The following is a 23,710-nucleotide window of genomic DNA, read 5'->3' as shown; positions in this document are numbered from 1 at the left end:
CCCCACTCACAGAGCAGTGGCCTGTGCCATGGAATACAGTTCAAGGTAACCCCAAGTTGAGAGCTCACTCCTCAGCTCTGTCTCTGTAGCCAGCTTGTCTGCTCTAATACCTGCAAGCTCTGTGACACTCAGGTACCCCTGATCCTTCTGTGATCCCGCGGAACCAGGGGCCACGCTGACCCTGTGTGTGCTTCACCCCGGTTTAGCCTCTGGAGTGATGTCCCTCAGTGGAGCAGACTTTTAAAAGTCCTGATTTTGTGCTCCGTTGTTCCACTGCTTGCTGGGAGCCGGCCCCTCCCCACGATGGTATATCTTCCTGTCGCTTTGAATTCACTTTTCTGCCGGTCCTACCTTTCAGAAAGTGGTCGATTTTCTGTTTCTAGAATTGTTGCTCTTCTTCTCTTCGATCTCCTGTTGGATTTGTAGGTGTTCGGAATGGTTTGATAAGCTATCTAGCTGATCTCCTGCTACCTGATGTCGTCTCAGCCTGCTACTTCTCCACCTTCTTGACTTCTCCCCCCTTAAGTAGGAATTTTAGATTTACTTCCTTGGCTCAGAGTTTCTGGTTTTAGTCTCATCTTTCATGTAATTTTTCCCCAAAATTATGAAGTCTTGGAAATATGACTTTAAAATGGAACTTCTGACAGATCCCTTTAACTGCGTGTCACTTATACACAGGTGTAATTTGTTACTTCTTTGAAGGTGTTTTAGTCTGAGAGGTGGAATACATGTTTTAGATAAAGGTCAGTTTTTAATTAATAAGTTGTTTTTCTCATTTTTAACTGATGTTAATTAATTGTAACTTCAGTATACAGCATTGTCACCATTGTCCTTGGTTTAGCTTTCTATGAATTTAATTATTTAATTAATTATTCAACTGTGGTCTAAAAAATGTATAATGGAAAACCAGACATACACAATTCATAAGCTTTAAATTGTGCGCCATTCTGAGTTGCATGATGCAATCTCTTGCCAAAACTGCCTGGGATGTGAGTCATCCCTGTAGTGTATTTACATTGTATAGGTTGCCTGTTAGTCATTTAGTAGCAGTGTCAGTTATAAGATTCACTACATCATAGTGCTTGTATTAAAGTAGCCTTTATGTTACTTAATAATGGCCTCAAATTGCAAGAGTAATTATGCTGGCAATTTGCATATGCCAGAGAAAAGCTTTAAAGAGCTTCCTTTAAGTGAGAAGGTGAAAGTTCTTGACTTAAATGCTGAGGTTGTCAAGAGCCATGGTAACTTTTATTGCAGTATATTGTTATAATTGTATTTTATTATTAATCTCTTACTGTACCTGTTATAAATATAGCTTTATCATAGTTATTTATGTATGTATAGGAAAAAACATGGTATATTCAGGCATCCCCTGGGGATTTTGGAATTTATTTTCCTTAGATAAGGAGGTCTACTATATTTTCCATGTAAAAATGGAACAAATTTAGCCTTCGCCATATCTATCATCTACATGCCCCACTTAAATTTCAAAAATTCTATGCAACCCTAAAGTCTATTTCTAGATGTCTCAGTAACCTATTTATCAGAGTAAAATAAGATACAATTGTATTATTTCTTCAGGTACATGCTAGATAGATATACATCTTTCTTTTTTTTTTTCCCTCCACAAAATATGTTCATAATTTTTATTGCTAAATATTTGTTATCCATAGAGTATTTTACAAAGGCATGTAAATAATAAAAACAATAAGTTGAGATCATTCTTTCCTTAAACCTCATTTTTAAAATTTCTCTTTTCTCTCTTTCTAACATCTTTAAAGAGGAAAATTCATTTTGTTACTCTGGCTCTATGTTTGGAGGCAAATATTATACATACTATAATGAGGATGTTTTATGGTATGTAATTTAATTGGATGCTACAGTATTCAGTGTTTACTTTAAAGACTCTCCCTAAGACATTTTTTATGGATTTCAATTTAAATTATTCCCATCCTTTCTTAATCCTCCCTTATATTTTATAGGTTTGAATCTTTTATTCTTTTTGTTAAATATTCTTTTTTCAAATACATGTATCTTAATAATAATAATGATGATGATGATAATGATGATAATAATAACCAACTGCTTACAGAGTAAGTTCTGTATTCTAGGTGATTTATGTCTATTTTCTGTAACTTCAGAACAGCATTAGCAAATGCTGTGCAGACTCAGAGTTTAGGTTAAATTACTTAACAAAGGTTACCCGGCGCATGTATCTGGGTTAGGTAGATTTGAACTCAAGTCTATGTTACTTTAAAATCCAAATTCTTACTGCTAATTCATGCTGTCTTAAATAAATGTGGGAGTATTATAAAATAAGAATGAAGAGTCTGGATTCAAAAGTATGGGAAAAAACAGCTATTTGGATAAACATTAAAATGAACAGAAGTCAAGAAATTAAAACCTATTATTTATAACAACTTTTCCAATTATTCCATGCCACCTGGGTTATTTTGTGGTATTGTAAATACTGTAAATGATTTTTAATCATTTTATATGCATGTGTAATATAATTGAGATATGATTTTTCTGAGAACAAATAACTGTATCTCCTACCTTCTATATTCAAATGATAAACCAATAAATTCATTATGAATTCAAATTCATTAACATTATGTACTCTAGTTCACCCTATTCCCTTTTATATCTTTGTGTTGGTATATTACATGTTTTATGATCTTTTACTATTTGGTATCTTTTTTTTTTTTTAAAGATTTTATTTATTTATTTGACAGAGAGAGAGAGATCACAAGTAGGCAGAGAGGCAGGCAGAGAGAGGGGGAAGCAGGCTCCCTGCTGAGCAGAGAGCCGATGTAGGGTTGGATCCCAGGATCCTAGGATCATGACCTGAGCCCAAGGCAGAGGCTTAACTCACTGAGCCACCCAGGTGCCCCTATTTGGTCTCATTTTTATCACAACTGTTTATTTTAACTCTTTTAGAGAACCAGCTCCTAGTTTCATTGATTTGTTCTATTGTACTTTTTGTTTGTGTTTCATTGATTTCTGGTCTAATCTTTATTAATTCTCTTCTCCTGTTAGGTTTAGGCTTCATTTGGTGCTCTTTCTCCAGCTCCTTTAAGTGTAAGGTCAGGTTGTGTATTTGAGACCTGTCTTGTTTCTTGAGAAAGGCTTGTGTTGCTGTATACTTTCCTCTCAGGACTGCTTTTGGTGCATCCCAATGGTTTTGAACAGTTGTGTTTTCATTTTCATTTGTTTCCATGAATTTTTAAAAAAAATTCTTCTTTAATTTCCTGGTTGACCCATTCATTCTTTAGTAGGATACTCTTTAACCTCCATGTATTTGAGTTCTTTCCAAATTTCCTCTTGGGATTGAGTTCAGGTTTCAAAGCATTATGGTCTGAAAAATAACTATTTATTTTAATAAACTATAAATGTAAATGTGCTATTTATTTTTATTTTAATCTTTTAGTTTCCCTCCATATTTTATAAATTAATCAATTAAGCAGTGATCATGTCAATGGAAGTAAACTATCTGATTAAGAAAATGCTGCTAATATAATACAGAGCTGTTACTGTCCAGTGACTTCACATCTTAAAGAACAGATGTATGATAAAATGCTCAACATCACTCAGCATCAGGAAAATACAAATCAAAACCACAATGAGGGGGCACCTGGGTGGCTCAGTGGGTTAAGCCTCTGCCTTCAACTTAGGTCATGATCTCAGGGTCCTGGGATCAAGCCTTGCATTGGGCTCTCTGCTCGGTGGGGAGCCTGCTTCCCCCTCTCTCTCTGCCTGCCTCTCTGCCTACTTGTGATCTCTCTCTCTGTGTCAAATAAATAAAATCCTAAAAAAAAAAGAAAAAAAGAACACAATGAGATATCACCTCTCACTGTCAGAATGGATAAAATTAACAAGTCAGCAAATGACAGATGTTGGTGAAAATATGGAGAAAGGGGAACCCTCTTACACTGTTGGTGGGAATGCAAGCTGGTACAACCACTCTGTAAAACAGTATATGGGTTCCTCAAAAAGTTGAAAATAGAGCTACCCTACAACCCAGCAATTGGACTACTGGGTATTTACCCCAAAGAATCACAACTTTGGGGGGGCACCTGCACCCCAATGTTTATAGCAGCTATGTCCACAATAACAAAACTATAGAAAAAGCCCAGATGTCTATTGACAGATGGATGGATAAAGAAGATGTGATATATACATACATATAATGGAATACTACTCAGCCAACAAAAAAGTGAAATTTTGCCATTTGCAACAATATGTATGGAACTAGAGGGTATTATGCTTAGTGAAGTCATTCAGAGTCATTCAGAGAAAGACATTTATCATATGATCTCACTGAGATATGGAATTTAAAAAACAAAACAGGATTATAGAGGAAGGGAGGGAAAAATAAAACAAGACAAAATCATAGAGGGAGACAAACCATAAGAGATTCTTAATTTTTGAAATCAAATTGAGGATTGCTGGAGGGGACCTGAGTTGGGGCATGGGGTAACTGGGTGATAAACATTAAGGAAGGCATATTATGTAATGAGCACTGGGTATTATGTAATACTGATAAATCACTGAACTCTACCTCTGAAACTAATATATTTTATGTTAATTAATTGAATTTATTTATTTTTTTAAAGATTTCATTTATTTATTTGAGAGAGAGAGAGAATGAGAAAGAGCAAGCATGAAGGGGGAAGGTCAGAGGGAGAAGTCAACTCCCTGCTGAGCAGGAACCCTGATGCGGGACTCGATCCTGGGACTCCAGGATCATGACCTCAGCTGAAGGCAGTTGCTGAACCAACTGAGCCACCCAGGTGCCATAATTAATTGAATTTAAATAAAAAAATTTGCAAAAGGTAAATAAAATGTTAAACGTTTATGCCCTCATTTAAGATCAACATGTTATTGTCAGGATATGTTAATAAGGATAAAAAAACCAAAAGAACCTCATGGTTCATTAGTAAGTCTCTATATCAATGTATGTGACTGTATCTCATTTTAAATATTAGCAATGATGTCCATGGTAAAATCTAAATAGTGTTTTAGGTAGGTGGGGTTATTAGTTTGACACTTTCCACTGCTTCTTGAATCATATATTTTTTTTATGAAATGCCAGAACCTATCTTTGTTGTTGTTTTTTTTTTTTTTAATTTCAAGTTTTTATTTAAATTCCAGTTAACATACAGTGTAATACTCTTTTCAGGACTAGAATTTAGTGATTCATCACTTACATACATTACCAAGTGCTCATCACAACATGTGCCCTGCTTTATACTCATCACCCATTTGACCTATCCCATCACCCACATCCCCTCCATCAATCCTCAGTTTGTTCTCTGTAGTTAAGAGTCTGTTCTATGGTTTACCTATCTCTCCCTTTTTTGCTGTTTGTTTTTTTTGATGAATTTAAAATATATCACATATTCCTTGTGCTCTTAACAGACATAAAAAAACTAATATTCAACATTGAAATAAAATTTAGCTCCTAAATTTGTATTTTATAAATATCTTATATTCATATTTTATATTTTATAAATATTTGAATATTTCAAAAATTTCCAAATATTTTATAAATATTCAATGAATATTTTATAAATATTCAATGAATATTTATAGATTACTGACATTATGCCAAGAATTGTGTCATACCTGAGATGGAGAGGGAGGGAAAGTAATGATAATAAGATAAGGCATTAGATTCTTCTGATGAGAAACCACAATTACTAGGGGTAAAATGACACACATAATTAATAATAAAAAGGTAATAATGCTATAATAAAGGTATAAACAAGATGCTGTGGGAATAGAGAGGAACAATCACTTTGGGAAGGTTCTGGTAAGACTTCCCAGAGGAGATGACATTGTATGTGGGTCTATAGGGTGAGTAGGATTTACCCACAAGTTGAAACAGGGATATGCATATATCTAGGCATTGGGAAAACACAATAGACTTGTAATGTTTGAATTTGTGTGTAGAATTCCTATAAACACAACTGCTACTAATATTAATTGATATAGGAATATTAATGAATCAAATATAGTATGTGGTAATGCTTTTGGTGGCATGATTTTCTAAAATGGTAATACTGGGTAAAATTCTGAGCAAATAAAATATAATCCTTTCTTGGTTTCTAAGTTATGTTTTTAGAAAAATGTATATTTATTAAAGCTACACAAAATGTGTTTAATGGAGGTAGGTTCTAAGCTCACAGAATTAAAAATAGGATTTTTACATATATTAGTATCTGTATAGGACATTTGAAAGTTTTCCTGGACTCTCCTCTACTTTGCACTACATCTAGCATTTCTGGTCTCCACCCTACAAATGACATCACTATTCGTTCACCGTTATGAAAACAAAGAAACACCTAAACAAATGTCCAGAATTCCCTGTAAGAATACTGCTCCGCATTGATAACCGTCTCAAGAGAATAATTATAATAATAGAACTAACAAAAATTCTTAGAGAAGTGGAGAATAATGTATATAAACCATTTCTTTATCTTTCCAAGCAGAGTGTCAGTATATACCATTTAACATTGATAAATAGACTATAATATTGTGCTGGTTTTTGTCTGTTTGCTTCATCTGGTCTTTGTTCCCTTTCTCTTTTGTTTTCTGCCTTCTTTTAGATTGATTGGCTGTTTGTTTTGATTTCATTTTATCTTTACTTTTGGCTAATTCGTGACCTTTGTTATAGTGTTTGACTTTTCAGTATACATCTTTAATTTATTATAATTCACCTACTTTCAAACAATATTATACAGTTTTATATTTCATTTAAGAAACTTAAAACAACATACTTCTGATTCCTTCCTCCCATCTTTCGTGTTACTCTTGCTATTTATTTGACTTCTACCTGTGGTATAATCTCGTAATACATTGCTACTATTTTTTCTTTAGATAGTCATTTATTATCTGGGTGTATTAAAGATGAGAATATTTGTATTTACCGTCATTTATAATATTTCTAAAGTCTAATTTCTTTGTGTGGATCTTAGCTTATATCTATTATCTTATATCTATTATCATTTTTTTATCATTTCTATATCTATTATCATTTTCTTTAGGCCAGAAGAACTTTCTTTAACCTATCTTATAATACCAGACTGCTGATAATGAATTCTCTCATCTCTTGTTTTCCTCAAAATACCTGCATTAATTTTTTAAAGCTATTTTTCTTTCAATAATTTAAAGATGTCATCCTCTTGACTTCTGGTTTGCACAGTTTCTTAATGAGTAGTGCACGGTAATTCTGTAATTTTTATCTTTGATTTATCTGTGATTTTGCCTGTGCTTGGATTTTCATATATGATACATAAAGTTTTAAAAATAAATATTTGGTTGGTGCTTCTTAAGTCTGTAGCTGGATATTTTTCATTAATTGCGGAAAATCTTAGGTGTTATCTATTCAAATAGTTTTTCTGCTCCACTCACTCTCATCTTCTTCTGGAATTTTAGTTATATATATGTTAGATCATTTGATATTGTTCTGCAGCTTTTGGATGCCATGTTTTTTTCTTTTTCTTTTCTTTTTTTATCTTTGTGTTTATGTTTGGTTTATTTCTATTGATCTAGAGTTCACTAATTCTTTCCTCATCTGTGTCAAGTTTACTGATGAGTACAGTGAAGAAATTTTTTATATCTGTTACTGTATTTCTTTAGTTTAAGCATGTATTTTTGGCTCATTATTGTAGTTTACATCTCTCTGCTGAAATTCCCCATTTTTCATGCATTTTGTCCTTTTCCACCAGAGGCTGTAGCATATTAGTCTTAGTTACTTTATTTAATTAAAAAAGTATTTATTAACTTATTTTAGGGATTGGTGGGGAAGAGTAAGAGAGATAGAGAATCCTAAGTAGGCTCCATACCCAGCTTGGAGCCCCATGCGGGGCTCCATCTCATGAACCTGAGATCATGACCTGAGCTGAAATCAAGAGTTGGACATTCAACCAGCTGAGCCACCCAGGTGTCCCAGTCTTAGTTATTTTAAATCATTGTCTAGTCTTTTCTGAATCTACTTCAATTAATTGCTCTTGACAGTAGGTTGTTTTTTCTTGATTTTTTTTTTTTTTTTTTGTATGTTCCTCAATTTTGTGTTGTATACTTGACTCCTAGTATAGAACAGTAGGCAGTGATAGAAATACTATTTGTCAGCTCCTGGGTGGCTCAGTGGTTTCAGCCACTGCCTTCGGCTCAGATCATGATCTCAGGGTCCTGGGATCAAGCCCTGCATCAGGCTCTCTGCTCAGCGGTGAGCCTGCTTCCTCCCCGCTCTCTGCCTGCCTCTCTGCCTACTTGTGATCTCTGTCTGTCAAATAAATAAATAAAATCCTAAAAAAAAAAAAGAAATACCATTTGTCACTGCAAATGGATATGTCTTCTCCTGGCTGTTTGTGTGAGGGCTTATGTCAATTTAGTCATGTGTTAAGCTGGGTTAAATTTCATTGTTTTTATGGTTATTTTGAGTTTATCACTGGCTTCAAATTCTTCTTGAGTTACTTTAATATTTTAATTTATTTCTTTGTTTTTAAAATTAAAAATTAAAAAAATTAAATTCCAATATAATTAATGTGTAGTATTATATTAGTTTCAGGTATACAATATAGTGATTCAACAATTCTATACATTACTCAGTGCTCATCATCAGAGTAAGTGTACTCTTAATCCCCTTCACCTGTTTCACCCATCCCCTCACCTTCCTCCCCTCTGGTAATCATCCTTTTGTTCTCTGTATTTAAGAGTCTGGTCTTTTGCCTCTTTTTTCTTTTATTCATTTGTTCTGTTTCTGAAATTCCACATATAAGTGAAATTATAGGGCATTTGTATTTCTCTGACTTACTTTGCTTAGCATTATATATTCTAGATCCATCTATGTTGTTGGAAATGGTAAGATTTAATTCTTTTTTATGGCTGAGTAAGATTCTATTATATCTATATATCAAATGTTTTTTATCCATTCTTTTATCCATTCATCTGTTGATGGAGTCTTGGGTTGCTTCTGTAATTTGGCTATTGTAAATTATGCGGCAATAAACATAGGAGTGTACATATCTTTTTGAATTAGTGTTTTGTATTCTTTGGGAAAGTAAGTACCCAGTAGAGTAATTACCGGATCATATGGTAGTTCTATTTTTAATTTTTGAGGAACTTCCATACTGTTTTCCATAGTGGCCATACCAGTTTGTATTCTTACCAACAGTGCATGATGGTTCCTTTTTCTCCACATTCTTGTGAACACTTGTTTCTTGTGTTTTTGAATTAACCATTCTGACAGGTGTTAGATGATATTTCATTGCAGTTTTGATTTGCATTTTCCTGATGATGAGTGATGTTGGGCTATCTTTTCACATGTCTGGTGGTCATCTTATGTCTTCTTTGGAGAAATGTCTGTCCATGTCTTGTGCCCATTTTTAAATTGGATTGTTTTTTGGGTGGTGTTCTATAAGTTCTTTATATATATTGGATATCAACCCTTTATCATATATGTTATTTGCCAATATCTTTACCCATTCAGTATGCTATTAGTTTTGTTGGTGTTTTCCTTTGCTGTATAGAAGCTTTTTATTTTAATATAGTCCCAAAGGTTTGTTTTGGATTTTTTTTTTTTTTAAGATTTTATTTATTTATTTGACAGAGAGAGAGAGAGATCACAAGTAGGCAGAGAGGCAGGCAGAGGGGGTGGGGTAAGCACTCTCCCTGCTGACCAGAGAGCCTGATACGGGGCTTGATCCCAGGACCTTGAGATCATGATCTGAGCTGAAGGCTTAGGTTTAACCCACTGAGCCACCCAGGTGCTCTGTTTTGGCTTTTATTTCTCTTGCCTGAGGAGACATATCTAGAAAAATGTTGTTGTGGCTAATGTCAGAGAAATTGCTTCCTGTGCTCTCCTCTAGGATTTTTTATGGTTTCAAATCTCACATTTAGGTCCTAAGTCCATTTTGAGTTTATTTTTGAGTATGGTATAAGAAAGTGGTCCAATTTCATTCTTTTATATATAGCTGCCCAGTTTTCTTAACACCCTTTTTTGAAGAGACTTTGTTTTCCCATTGCATAATCTTGCCTCCTTTGTCAAAGATTAACTGACCAAATAATCATGGATTTATATCTGGGCTCTTTATTCTGTTCTCTTGATCTATGTATCTGTTTTTGTGCTGGTACTGTTTTCATTACTACAGCTTTTGCAGTATATCTTGAAATCTGGGATTGTGATACTTCTAGTTTTGTTTTCCTTTTTCAAGAATGCTTTGGTTGTCAGGGTGTTTGGTGGTTTCATGCAAATTTTAGAATTATTTGTTCTATTTCTGTGAAAAATGTTGTTAGTGTTTTGGTAGGGATTGCATTAAATCGGTAGATTGCTTTGGGTAGTATAGGCATTTTAACAATACTTGTTTTTCCAATCCGTGAGCATGGACTATCTTTCCATTTATATGTATCATCTTTAATTTTTTCATCAGTGTTTTATAGTTTTCACAGTACAGGTCTTATACCTCCTTGGTTAGTTTTATTACTAGGTATCTTACTACTTTTGGTATAATTGTAAAATGAGGTTGTTTTCTTAATTTCTTTTTCTGCTACTTCATCAGTTTTATATAAAAATGCAACAGGTTTCTGTATATTGATTTTGTATCCTGTGACCTCACTGAATTCATTCATCAGTTCTAGTAATTTTTGGTGGAGTCTTTAGGGTTACCTTATTCCTAAGGGAAAGGTCTAGAGTGATTGAGAGTTTTCCCTCATTGATCTGCTCCACCCTAAACTTTTGTCCTTTGCTGGGTACTCCTTCCACAGACAGAGTTTATTTCCATGCTTTTGTCTTATCCCTAGCAGTAGATGACAGTTGTTTTTTAGTGCTTGCTATCTTAGTATTGAGGGAACAAGAGTATTTCTGTTGTCTTGGTCTAGCTGAAGACCAGGACCTAACTTTAGGCAGGTCCTATATGCTGTGGTCTTGGGGTGGAGTTTTTCAATGATCCCATCTGTCTTCCCTCTTTCCTCTCTGCCTTGAATCATTGTTGGGTCTTGTGTGAGACAGTTTTTTCTTCCCCTCCTCCAGATATAGAGGATATATATATATATATATATATTTTTTTTTTTCTGTTCTTCCTCCTGTTTGGAGTCTTATTTGTGTAGTGAGGTTTTAAGGTTTGCTACTTGTCCCCCAGTGGCTTAAGGTCTTTTTCTTCTCCATAAAGGAAAATGATATTGATAGGGCTTCATGCCTTTTCTGTAACAAAAGGCCATCCCCTTCTCCATTCTTGCATTACAATGAAAGGCATTTTCTAGTTTTCTTCCCTGCTCCTAATCTTTCTCCTAAACACCTGATAGAGGCATATATAAAAGAGTCTGGCAGTGGGTGTGAATTCCCTTTATGTCTATGATGCTCAGAGGGTCTATACTCTATTTCCTGTACTTGGCTTTTGACAGTTAAAAAAAAAATTTAGTTTCATTCTTTTTACCATTTGTATGGCACTCGGCCTTTCTTCCTCTTGTGCTCTGCCATAAAGTGCTTTTGGTGGGGCCTGACTTTCCTTGGATATCAGATTATTGTTGCCCTGCAACCTCCATTTTCCAATAGATTTTTGTAAGTTATGATTTTGTTCCTTTTGGGGATTATCTTACTAAGGTGGAAGCTATGATTTTTTTCAAGTTTCTACATCCACCTAGAAGTGAAACTTCTAAAATTTAAAAAAAAAATTTAAAGTTCCTATTAAAAAGTGTAACTTATTTTTTAAAATATAAATTCAATTAGCCAACATACAGTTTCAGATATAGTGTTCAGTAATTTATCAGATATAGTGTTCAGTAATTTATCAGTTTCCTATAATACCCACTTCTCCTCACATCATGTGACTTCCTTAATGCCCATCACCCAAATACCCCATCCCCCAACCCATCTCCCCTTCAGCATCCCTCAGTTTGTTTCCTATAGTTAAGAGTCTCTTATGGTTTTTCTCCCTCTCTGATGACTTCCTATTCAGTTTCCCTCCCTTCCCCTATGATTCTTTGCACTCTTTCTTGTATTCCACATATGAGTGAAGCTGTATGATAATTGTCTTTCTCTGATTGGCTTATTTCACTCAGCATATTACCATCCAATTCCATCCACATCAATGTAAATGGTAAGTATTCATCCTTTCTAATGGTTGAGTAATATTCCTGTGTGTGTGTGTGTGTGTGTGTGTGTGTGTGTGTGTGTGTGTATAGAGATATAGATATATATATAACACCTTCTTTATCCATTCATTTTTCGATGGACATCTTGGCTCTTTCTGCAGTTTGACTATTGTGGACATTACTGCTATGAACATTGGAGTGCAGGTTCCTCTTCAGATCACTACGTTTATATCTTTGGGGTAAACACCTAGTAGTGCAACTGCTGGTTCATAGAGTAGCTCTATTTGCAACTTTCTGAGGAACCTCCATACTGTTTTCCAGAGTAGCTGTACCAGCGTGCATTCCCACCAACAGTATAACTTATTTGTTAATTCAGTAGTTCTCAAATTATTTCTGGTTGTGGAACATTAGGAAGTTATAATGCTAGTTATAGAATTATTGTTTTATTTGAATTAAAATAATTAAACAGTTCTTTTTTAAAAAGATTTATTTGAGAGAGCAAGCAGGCACGTGCAAGAGAGAGAGAGAGAGCGAGAGCGCGCACAAGGTTGGGGGGAGGTGAAGGATGAGGGACAAGCAGACTCCCCACTGAACAGGGACCTTGATCCCTGGGATCATGACCTGAGCTGAAGGCAGATGTTTAACTGAGTCACCCAGGCTCCCTTAACTGAACATTTATGAGAGTTTAAGTATATTAACCACTTATTAAATACTTGGTGCAATTTAATGGACATCTTTTGGATTTTAGTAGTCATGCTAGGTATTTTCATTTACCATTCCTTAATAGTGGATGGGAAAAACTGAGGCTTAATAATAAATAATAATAAAAATCTCATTGGATTTATATTCCTAAATGTATTTTGATTTCTGTTAAACATGAGCTTTTTTTTTTTTTTTTTAAATAGGCAATGATGTGGGAAATGATGATGCCATTGGAGGGAATGTGAGCAAATATATGGTGCTTCCGTCTGGATACTATGGACAGCCCAAAAAAGGACATCTTATCTTTGATGCTTGCTTTGAAAGTGGTGAGTATATTAAAGACAATTGCTTTTGAATTTGTCTTAGATCGTTTCAGAATCCAATTCATCTGTTCATTTGGTGTGATTCAACCCATTTAATATTTCATCATAATGGAATAAGTTGTCAGGGGAAAAATCACTTTTTAAAGAATTAACTTGGAAATATTTGAAAATGAAATGCTATGTTTTTATTGCTATAAGTGATTATTTAATGGTATAATGGTAATACTAATGAGCATTTATATTTTATAAAATGACTTTTCAGATATTATTTCTTTTGGGATAAAACAGATATAATTTGACTTTTTGATAAATCATTAATTATTGAATGTTTATCATGTACCTGTATCTATGTGACATGCTCACAGAACTTAGTCCTTGTCAGAGAGGAGGTCTTCTATGAAGAAATTATTAGGGAGCAGATTCAGTTGAACACAAACCAAACAGCAAAAGTAATATTGCATCACAATCATCAAGTGCTATGGGTATTCTGAATGGGAAGATTGAAACTTGATTACAAATTCCCATCCAGTAGGGATTGGATCTTGTTAACTTTTTTCTGCCCTGACCCTTATACTCTGAATGGCACATAGTACATATTCAGAATATGTTGAAAATTTTAATGAAAGAGGTAAATATAATTTTGTTTTATAAATAATTGTTAATGATTTTTGGTTTTCATAATGTGTGTGTGCATGCATGTGTGTGTGTCATTGGTTGGAGGGACATGGAGTGTCAATTATGTGACACTTCTCCGAACCCTAAGAACATTGGTTGTTTATCAACAATTGAAAACTTGTTTATGTAAGATTTTGCTCCTGGTTTATAGGACTACCATAACAAAGTACCACCAACTGTGTGGCTTAAACAACAGAAATTCATTATCTCACAGTTCTGGAAATCTGAGATCAAAGTGTCAGTAGGTTTGGATCTTTCTAAGGGTTGTGAATAATATAATCCGTGTCTTTCGTCTAGCTTCTGGTGATTTGCTAGCAGTTTTTGGTATTCTTTGGTTTATAGAATTGTCGCCCTGATCCCTGCCTTCATCTTCACTTGGCATTCTCCCTGAATGCATGGCTTTCTCTAAATATTCCCTCTTTATGAGGCTGCCAGTCTTATTGGATCAGGGGCCACTCTAATGACCACATTTTAACTTGATTATCTTTGTAAAGATGCTGTTTCCGAGTAGAGTCACATCCTGAGGTATTGGGTGTTACGAATTTAATATGCATTTTGGGGGCACATAATTCAAGCCATAATTAGTAGTATAGATAGCATTGTTCTTCCATTCAGATCTGAACACTGTCCACATAATAAAGAACAATTTCTTGTACTTTTCTTGAATTTTGCATTATTGCCTTTTCTGGGATGTATTTGGGTGTCTAGAAAATATCTTTTTTTTTTTTAATTTAATTTTATTTTTTATAAACGTATAATATATTTTTATCCCCAGGGATATAGGTCTGTGAATCGCCAGGTTTACACATTTCACAGCACTCACCATAGCACATACCCTCCACAATGTCCATAACCCCACCCCCCCTCACCCAACCCCCCTCTCCCCATCAACACTCAGTTTGTTTTGTGAGATTAAGAGTCACTTATGGTTTGTCTCCCTCCCAATCCCATCTTGTTTCATTTACTCTTCTCCTACCCCCTTAACCCCCCATGTTGCATCTCCTCTCCCTCATATCAGGGAGATCATATGATAGTTGTCTTTCTCCGATTGACTTATTTCGCTAAGCATGATACCCTCTAGTTCCATCCACGTCGTCACAAATGGCAAGATTTCATTTCTTTTGACGGCTGCATAGTATTCCATTGTGTATATATACCACATCTTCTTTATCCATTCGTCTGTTGATGGACATCTAGGTTCTTTCCATAGTTTGGCTATTGTAGACATTGCTGCTATAAACATTCGGGTGCACGTGCCCCTTCGGATCACTACGTTTGTATCTTTCGGGTAAATACCCAGTAGTGCAATTGCTGGGTCATAGGGTAGTTCTATTTTCAACATTTTGAGGAACCTCCATGCTGTTTTCCAGAGTGGTTGCACCAGCTTGCATTCCCACCAACAGTGTAGGAGGGTTCCCCTTTCTCCGCATCCTCGCCAGCATCTGTCATTTCCTGACTTGTTAATTTTAGCCATTTTGACTGGTGTGAGGTGATATCTCATTCTGGTTTTGATTTGTATTTCCCTGATGCCGAGTGATATGGAGCACTTTTTCATGTGTCTGTTGGCCATCTGGATGTCGTCTTCTTTGCAGAAATGTCTGTTCATGTCCTCTGCCCGTTTCTTGAATGGATTATTTGTTCTTTGGGTGTTGAGTTTGCTAAGTTCCTTATAGATTTTGGACACTAGCCCTTTATCCGATATGTCATTTGCAAATATCTTCTCCCATTCTGTCAGTTGTCTTTCGGTTTTGTTAACTGTTTCCTTTGCTGTGCAAAAGCTTTTGATCTTGATGAAATCCCAATAGTTCATTTTTGCCCTTGCTTCCCTTGCCTTTGGTGATGTTCCTAGAAAGATGTTGCTGCGGCTGAGGTCGAAGAGGTTGCTGCCTGTGTTCTCAAGCATTTTGATGGATTCCTTTCTCATATTGAGGTCCTTCATCCATTTGAGTCTATTTTCATGTGTGGTATAAGGAAATGATCCAATTTCATTTTTCTGCATGTGGCTGTCCAATTTTCCCAACACCATTTATTGAAGAGGCTGTCTTTTTTCCATTGGACATTCTTTCCTGCTTTGTTGAAGATGAGTTGACCATAGAGTTGAGGGTCTGTTTCTGGGCTCTCTATTCCGTTCCATTGATCTATGTGTCTGTTTTTGTGCCAGTACCATGCTGTCTTGATGGTGACAGCTTTGTAATAGAGCTTGAAGTCCGGGATTGTGATGCCACCCACTTTGGCTTTCTTTTTCAATATTCCTTTGGCTATTCGAGGTCTTTTCTGGTTCCATATAAATTTTAGGATTATTTTTTCCATTTCTTTGAAAAAAATGGCTGGTATTTTGATAGGAATTGCATTAAATGTGTAGATTGCTTTGGGTAGCATAGACATTTTCACAATATTTGATCTTCCAATCCAGGAGCATGGAACATTTTTCCATTTCTTTGTGTCTTCCTCAGTTTCTTTTATGAGTACTTTATAGTTTTCTGGGTATAGATTCTTAGCCTCTTTGGTTAGGTTTATTCCTAGGTATCTTATAGATTTGGGTGCAATTGTGAATAGTATTGACTCCTTAATTTCTCTTTCTTCTGTCTTGTTGTTGGTGTAGAGAAATGCAACTGATTTCTGGGCATTGATTTTATATCCTGACACTTTACTGAATTCCTGTACAAGTTCTAGCAGTTTTGGAGTGGAGTCTTTTGGATTTTCCACATATAGTATCATATCATCTGCGAAGAGTGATAGTTTGACTTCTCCTTTGCCGATTTGGATGCCTTTAATTTCCTTTTTTTTTGTCTGATTGCTGAGGCTAGGACTTCTAGTACTATGTTGAATAGCAGAGGTGATAACGGACATCCGTGCCGTGTTCCTGACCTTAGCGGAAAAGCTTTCAGTTTTTCTCCATTGAGAATGATATTTGCAGTGGGTTTTTCATAGATGGTTTTGATAATATTGAGGTATGTGCCCTCTATCCCTACACTTTGAAGAGTTTTGATCAGGAACGGATGCTGTACTTTGTCAAGTGCTTTTTCAGCATCTGTGAAGAGTATCATATGGTTCTTATTCTTTCTTTTCTTAATGTGTTGTATCACATTGATTGATTTGCGGATGTTGAACCAACCTTGCAGCCCTGGAATAAATCCCACTTGGTCGTGGTGAATAATCCTTTTAATGTACTGTTGGATCCTATTGGCTAGTATTTTGGTGAGAGTTTTTGCATCTGTGTTCATCAAGGATATTGGCCTGTAGTTCTCTTTTTTGATGGGATCCTTGTCTGGTTTTGAGATCAAGGTGATGCTGGCCTCATAAAATGAGTTTGGAAGTTTTCCTTCCATTTCTATTTTTTGGAACAGTTTCAGGAGAATAGGAATTAGTTCTTCTTTAAATGTTTGGTAGAATTCCCCCGGGAAGCCGTCTGGCCCTGGGCTTTTGTTTGTTTGGAGATTTTTGATTTCTCTTTCAATCTCCTTACTGGTTATGGGTCTGTTCAGGCTTTCTATTTCTTCCTGGTTCAGTTGTGGTAGTTTATATGTCTCTAGGAATGCATCCATTTCTTCCACATTGTCAGATTTGTTGCTGTAGATTTGCTCATAGTATGTTCTTATAATTGTTTGTATTTCTTTGGTGTTGGTTGTGATCTCTCCTCTTTCATTCATGATTTTATTTATTTGGGTCCTTTCTCTTTTCTTTTTGATAAGTCTGGCCAGGGGTTTATCAATCTTATTAATTCTTTCAAAGAACCAGCTCCTAAATTCATTGATTTGTTCTATTGTTGTTTTGGTTTCTATTTCATTGATTTCTGCTCTGATCTTTATGATTTCTCTTCTCCTGCTGGGTTTAGGGTTTCTTTCTTGTTCTTTCTCCAGCTCCTTTAGGTGTAGGGTTAGGTTGTGTACCTGAGACCTTTCTTGTTTCTTGAGAAAGGCTTGTACCGCTATATATTTTCCTCTCAGGACTGCCTTTGCTGTGTCCCACAGAGTTTGAACCGTTGTGTTTTCATTATCATTTGTTTCCATGAATTTTTTCAATTCTTCTTTAATTTCCTGGTTGACCCATTCATTCTTTAGAAGGATGCTGTTTAGTCTCCATGTATTTGGGTTCTTTCCAAATTTACTCTTGTGATTGAGTTCTAGCTTCAGAGCGTTGTGGTCTGAACATATGCAGGGAATGATCCCAATCTTTATACCTGTTGAGACTTGTTTTAGGACCGAGAATGTGATTTATTCTGGAGAATGTTCCATGTGCACTAGAGAAGAATGTGTATTCCGTTGCTTTGGGATGGAATGTTCTGAATGTATCTGTGATGTCCATCTGGTCCAGTGTGTCATTTAAGGCCTTTATTTCCTTGTTGATCTTTTGCTTGGATGATCTGTCCATTTCAGTGAGGGGAGTGTTAAAGTCCCCTACTATTATTGTATGATTGTCGATGTGTTTCTTTGATTTTGTTATTAATTGGTTTATATAGTTGGCTGCTCCCACGTTAGGGGCATAGATATTTAAAATTGTTAGATCTTCTTGTTGGACAGATCCTTTGAGTATGATATAGTGTCCTTCCTCATCTCTTATTATAGTCTTTGGCTTAAAATCTAATTGATCTGATATAAGGATTGCCACCCCTGCTTTCTTCTGATGTCCATTAGCATGGTAAATTCTTTTCCATCATCTCACCTTAAATCTGGAGGTGTCTTTGGGTTTGAAATGAGTTTCTTGTAGGCAACATATAGATGGGTTTTGTTTTTTTTATCCATTCTGATACCCTATGTCTTTTGATTGGGGCATTTAGCCCATTAACATTCAGGGTAAGTATTGAGAGATATGAATTTAGTGCCATTGTATTGCCTGTATGGTGACTGTTACTGTATATTGTCTCTGTTCCTTTCTGATCTACTACTTTTAGGGTCTCTCTTTGCTTAGAGGACCCCTTTCAATATTTCCTGTAGAGCTGGTTTGGTGTTTGCAAATTCTTTCAGTTTTTGTTTGTCCTGGAAGCTTTTAATCTCTACTTCTATTTTCAATGATAGCCTAGCTGGATAGAGTATTCTTGGCTGCATGTTTTTCTCATTTAGTGCTCTGAATATATCATGCCAGCTCCTTCTGGCCTGCCAGGTCTCTGTGGATAAGTCTGCTGCCAATCTAATATTTTTACCATTGTATGTTACAGACTTCTTTTCCTGGGCTGCTTTCAGGATTTTCTCTTTGTCACTAAGACTTGCAAATTTTACAATTAGGTGACGGGGTGTGGACCTATTCTTGTTGATTTTGAGGGGGGTTCTCTGAACTTCCTGGATTTTGATGCTTGTTTCCTTTGCCATATTGGGGAAATTCTCTCCAATAATTCTCTTCAATATACCTTCTGCTCCCCTTTCTCTTTCTTCTTCTTCTGGAATCCCAATTATGCTAATGTTGTTTCGTCTTATGGTGTCACTTATCTCTCGAATTCTCCCCTCGTGGTCTAGTAGCTGTTTGTCCCTCTTTTGCTCAGCTTCTTTATTCTCTGTCATTTGGTCTTCTATATCGCTGATTCTTTCTTCTGCCTCATTTATCCTAGCAGTGAGAGCCTCCATTTTTGATTGCACCTCATTAATAGCTTTTTTGATTTCATCTTGGTTAGATTTTAGTTCTTTTATTTCTCCAGAAAGGGCTTTTATATCTCCCGAGAGGGTTTCTCTAATATCTTCCATGCCGTTTTCGAGCCCGGCTAGAACCTTGAGAATCGTCATTCTGAACTCTAGATCTGACATATTACCAATGTCTGTATTGATTAGGTCCCTAGCCTTTGGTACTGCCTCTTGTTCTTTTTTTTGTGGTGAATTTTTCTGCCTTGTCATTTTGTCCAGATAAGAGTATATGAAGGAGCAAGTAAAATTCTAAAAGGGTGGCAACAACCCCAGGAAAATATGCTTTAACCAAATCAGAAGAGATCCCAAATCATGAGGGGTGAGAAAGGGGATAAAAAGAGGTTCAGAAAGAAAGATAGAAAAAAAAATGAAACAATTAAAAGAAGAAAACGAATAAAGAAAAAATATAAAAAGGAAAAAAATATATATATATTAGATAAACTAGTTAAAAAACGTTAAAAAAGAAAAGGGTAAAAGTTAAAAAAAATTTTGGCAGAAGAAGAGAAAAAAATTGAAAAAGAAAAGAAAATTAAATTAACTGCAAGGCTAAAGAATCATGGTGATAAAGCCATGAGTTCCGTGCTTTGCTTTCTCCTCCTCTGGAATTCCGCTGCTCTCCTTGGTATTGAAACTGTACTCCTTGGTAGGTGAAGTTGGTCCTGGCTGGATTTCTTGTTGATCTTCTGGGGGAGGGGCCTGTTGTAGTGATTCTCAAGTGTCTTTGCCCCAGGCGGAGTTGCACCGCCCTTACCAGAGGCCGGGCTGAGTAATCAGCTTGGGTTTGCTTTCAGGAGCTTTTTTTCCCTGACTGCTTTCCGTAGAGTTCTGGAGGTTGGGAATGAAAATGGCAGCCTCCCAGTCTCTGGCCCGGAGGAGCCGAGCGCTCGGGGCCCCACTCCTTAGTGCACTCTCAGAGACCAGCACCCAATTACTCGCGTCTCCCTGGCCTCCGGCCCCGCTCCGAGCTCACCAGCCCGCGCGACCGGTTCATGGTAACCCCGAGCTGTGAGCTCACTCCTCGGCTCTGTCTCTGTAGCCAGCTTCCCTGTTCTGATACCTGTAAACCCTGCGACACTCAGACACCCCTGATCCTTCTGTGACCCTGTGGGACCTGAGGCCACGCTGATCCCGTGTGGGCTTCACCCCGGTTTAGCCTCTTGAGCAATGTCCCTCAGGGGAACAGACTTTTAAAAGTCCTGATTTAGTGCCTCATTGCTCCACCGCTTGCTGGGTGCCTGCCCCTCCTCCTGCGGTTTGTCGTCCCGTTGCTTTGGATTCACTTCTCCGCCAGTCCTACCTTCCAGAAAGTGGTTGGTTTTCTGTTTCTAGAATTGCTGTTCTTCTTCTCTTCAATCTCCTGTTGGATTTGTAGGTGTTTGCAATCTTTAGATAAGCTATTTAGCTGATCTCCTGCTACCTGATGTAGTCTCAGTCTGCTACTTCTCCACCATCTTGACTCCTGATCCCTTGTTTGGTTTTTTAAATGTACCCATGTGGGTGCCTAGGTAGCTGAGTTGGTTAATCGTCTGCCTTTCAGCTCAGTTCATGATCCTGGGGTCCTGGGTTTGAGTCCCACATAGGGCTTCCTGCTCAACAGAGAGTCTGCTTTTCCCTCTCCCTTTGCACTCCACACTCCACCCTTGCCCCAGTGCTTGCTCATGCATGTGCTTTCTTTCTCAAATAAATAAATAAAATCTTGAAAAAAAAAAAAAAAAGAAAATGTACCCATGTGATTTCACTTTACTCTCTGAGTTTGCATTTTATTTTGGGAAATTATTGCTTTTTTAAAAATTCTTTTTCTTTCAGAGAAGACTGAGCTTTTTGAATAAGTAAAAATTCCCCTTTCTGCTTTTCTTGCCTGCTATTGAAAATAAGAGGCAGGAAGCATTGTAGTCAGAGAGATAGTTCTGTAGACTAGGAGGCATTAAACCTTAGCTTTGCCATTCACTAATGCTGTACTTTGAGCAGGGCCTCAGTACATCTTTAAAACAGGCATGACAATATTTTTCTTACAGCATTGTTGTATGAATTGGTATTGCCAAAAGCCTCACAGATAAGTGGCTAGTACTGAAATATGAAGGAAGATCAGAAAGGGAAATGATTCACTTTTATGTATATAGATGGTGTGGGATGGTATGTGGTGAGGGTGGGAGACTATTGGGGAAGACATTTTAGAGGAGTTAATATAGGAATTGCACTTTCATACACTACCTGGAATGTTCTTTCAGAAAGCATGGTTTTTTCCCCATTTCACTTTTTTACTCAGATGTCTTTGTGACCCTGTGTGAAATTCAACTCTTATTCCCTGACATTTCCTAATGCCCTCTCTGCCTTTTTTTTTTTTTTTTTTTTGCTTCTTAGCACTTACTACTATTTAATATTAATATAATATTAATTTTACTTATTTATTTTTTATTGTCTGTCTCCTCCATTAGAATATAAACTCTATGAAGGTAGGATTTTTCTTTCATTCCTTGCTGCCTAGAACAATGCCTGGCACATGATAGGTGCTAATAAATATTTATTGAAAGAATTAGTGTGAGAATGAGTAGAAATTACTGGATGAAATTAGTTATACATGGATTTATTATATTTTCATGACTATTGACCTCAAATTATAAAATGCAAAGTTGAGGAATTCAGCATGACTGTAATGATTTATCGAAAACAGTCACTTATCCAGAATCTTTTTTTGAGACTATTACTGAGAACTTGGGTTCAGATGGTGGGAAACTTTTGAATAGCCAATATAATTGTAAAATACTAGCATTAAAGTTCATGCACCTTACTTCTCAGAGGACATACTTAGCATTTATTTCTTATTATTTAGACAGTTTTAGCTATCTTTGATAATAATGGGTTTTTAGCTCAGGAAATTTGTAGGTAGGGTGGAACCTCAGGAGATAGGAATGCTCTTCTGTGAGAAATCAATGTTGACAAACTAACAGAAGGGATGCGGCAGAAAATATAAAAGTAAATAATAAAATTTAAGCATATAACCTTTAATAGATCTATTCTTTATCATTGTGGTAATATTAAATGATGTACAAGATGGTTTTAGAACAAGTTCCAGTGGCGCCTGGGTGGCTCAGTGGGTTAAGCCTCTGCCTTCGGTTGAGTTCATGACCGCAAGGTCCTGGAGTCGAGCCCTGAATTAGGCTCTCTGCTCGATGGGGAGGGTGCTTCCTCCTCTCTCTCTGCCTGCCTCTCTGCCTACTTGTGATCTGTTTGTCAAATAAATAAATAAAATCTTTAAAAAAAAATAGAACAAATTCCAGTAAAAATAGAAACCTCTCTATATACCTATTACATTTTTATCCTTTCAGCCTGGTTTGTATTCTCACTGTTCCAGCAAGATAGTTCTCTGAAAGGTTGCCAGAGACATTAGTCATGTAATTTGGTGGTCTTGTTTTAACTCTTGATTCCTCTGTAGCATATGACATTTCTAATGATCACATGTATTTTTTGACACTCTTTTTCCCTGGCAGCATTACTCTGTTGTCCTTATTCACCTCCCTCCCTGACTGACCAGTCTTATTTTCATCCACATGTGACCCTTAAGGCATTCTCCAAGGTTTAGATCTCCTTTTTTAAAGTAATTTTTATAAATCTCGAGTATTATATCTAATAATTCATCATCAGTCCATCCCCTGAGAATTATTATTATGCTCATTAAATATTCTGAATCCATTAATTTCTTTGTATATGCCTTCCTCATTCAAACCATCAACATCTGTCAGAACTACCATTCCTCTTATTTCTTTCCTACATGCTCCCCACTCCCATTATCCATTCTTAGCATCTAGAGTGATTCTTTTAAAACTCAAATCCAAGCATATTCCTGTCCTATTTAAATTATTCCATTGTCTTTCCATCAGAATTAGAATTAAATCTAGACTGCTCATGCTAGCTGCCAAGTGGTACATGATCTGGACCTTGACTACTTTTCTGACCATCTTATGCTGTTTTCATCTTACATTCTTCCTTATAATGTTTAGCCACAGTGACTTTCTGCCTGTTCATGGAGCAGGCCAGGTTTGTTTCTGCTTTAGGCTGTTTGGTCCAGACATTTCTTCCTCCTGAAATACTGATCTTCCAACCCCTCCACCAACATATTTGGTCTGGCATTCAGATCTCAGCTTACATATTGCTTCCTAGGAGAGACCTTCTCTGAATAGCCAGTCTACAGTAGCTACCCTGTCACTTTGTCATATCATCCTGCTTTTTTTTCCTTTTTTTTTTAAACCTCTTAATTTAATTTAATTTTTTTTTCAGTGTTCCAAAATTCATTGTTTATGCACC

The 23,710-nt window shown here is 36.2% G+C and overlaps 1 protein-coding gene across 1 annotated transcript in view; it reads left to right on the top strand.

The window, feature by feature from the left end:
* Positions 1–23,710, top strand: part of LOC111142830 (ATP/GTP binding protein like 4) — a 1,494,143-nt gene that overhangs the window by 143,121 nt on the left and 1,327,312 nt on the right. The window contains exon 2 of the mRNA XM_022496154.1: positions 13,002–13,124. Coding sequence (XP_022351862.1) covers positions 13,002–13,124 — 123 coding nt within the window. The remainder of the gene's footprint in view (positions 1–13,001; positions 13,125–23,710) is intronic.

Source organism: Enhydra lutris, unplaced genomic scaffold (assembly GCF_002288905.1).
Source record: "Enhydra lutris kenyoni isolate GAN:26980312 unplaced genomic scaffold, ASM228890v2 scaffoldscaffold9, whole genome shotgun sequence".
NCBI classification, from domain to species: domain Eukaryota; kingdom Metazoa; phylum Chordata; class Mammalia; order Carnivora; family Mustelidae; genus Enhydra; species Enhydra lutris.
Note: the sequence above shows the minus strand (reverse complement) of the source record. Positions and strands in the feature narration are given on the sequence as shown.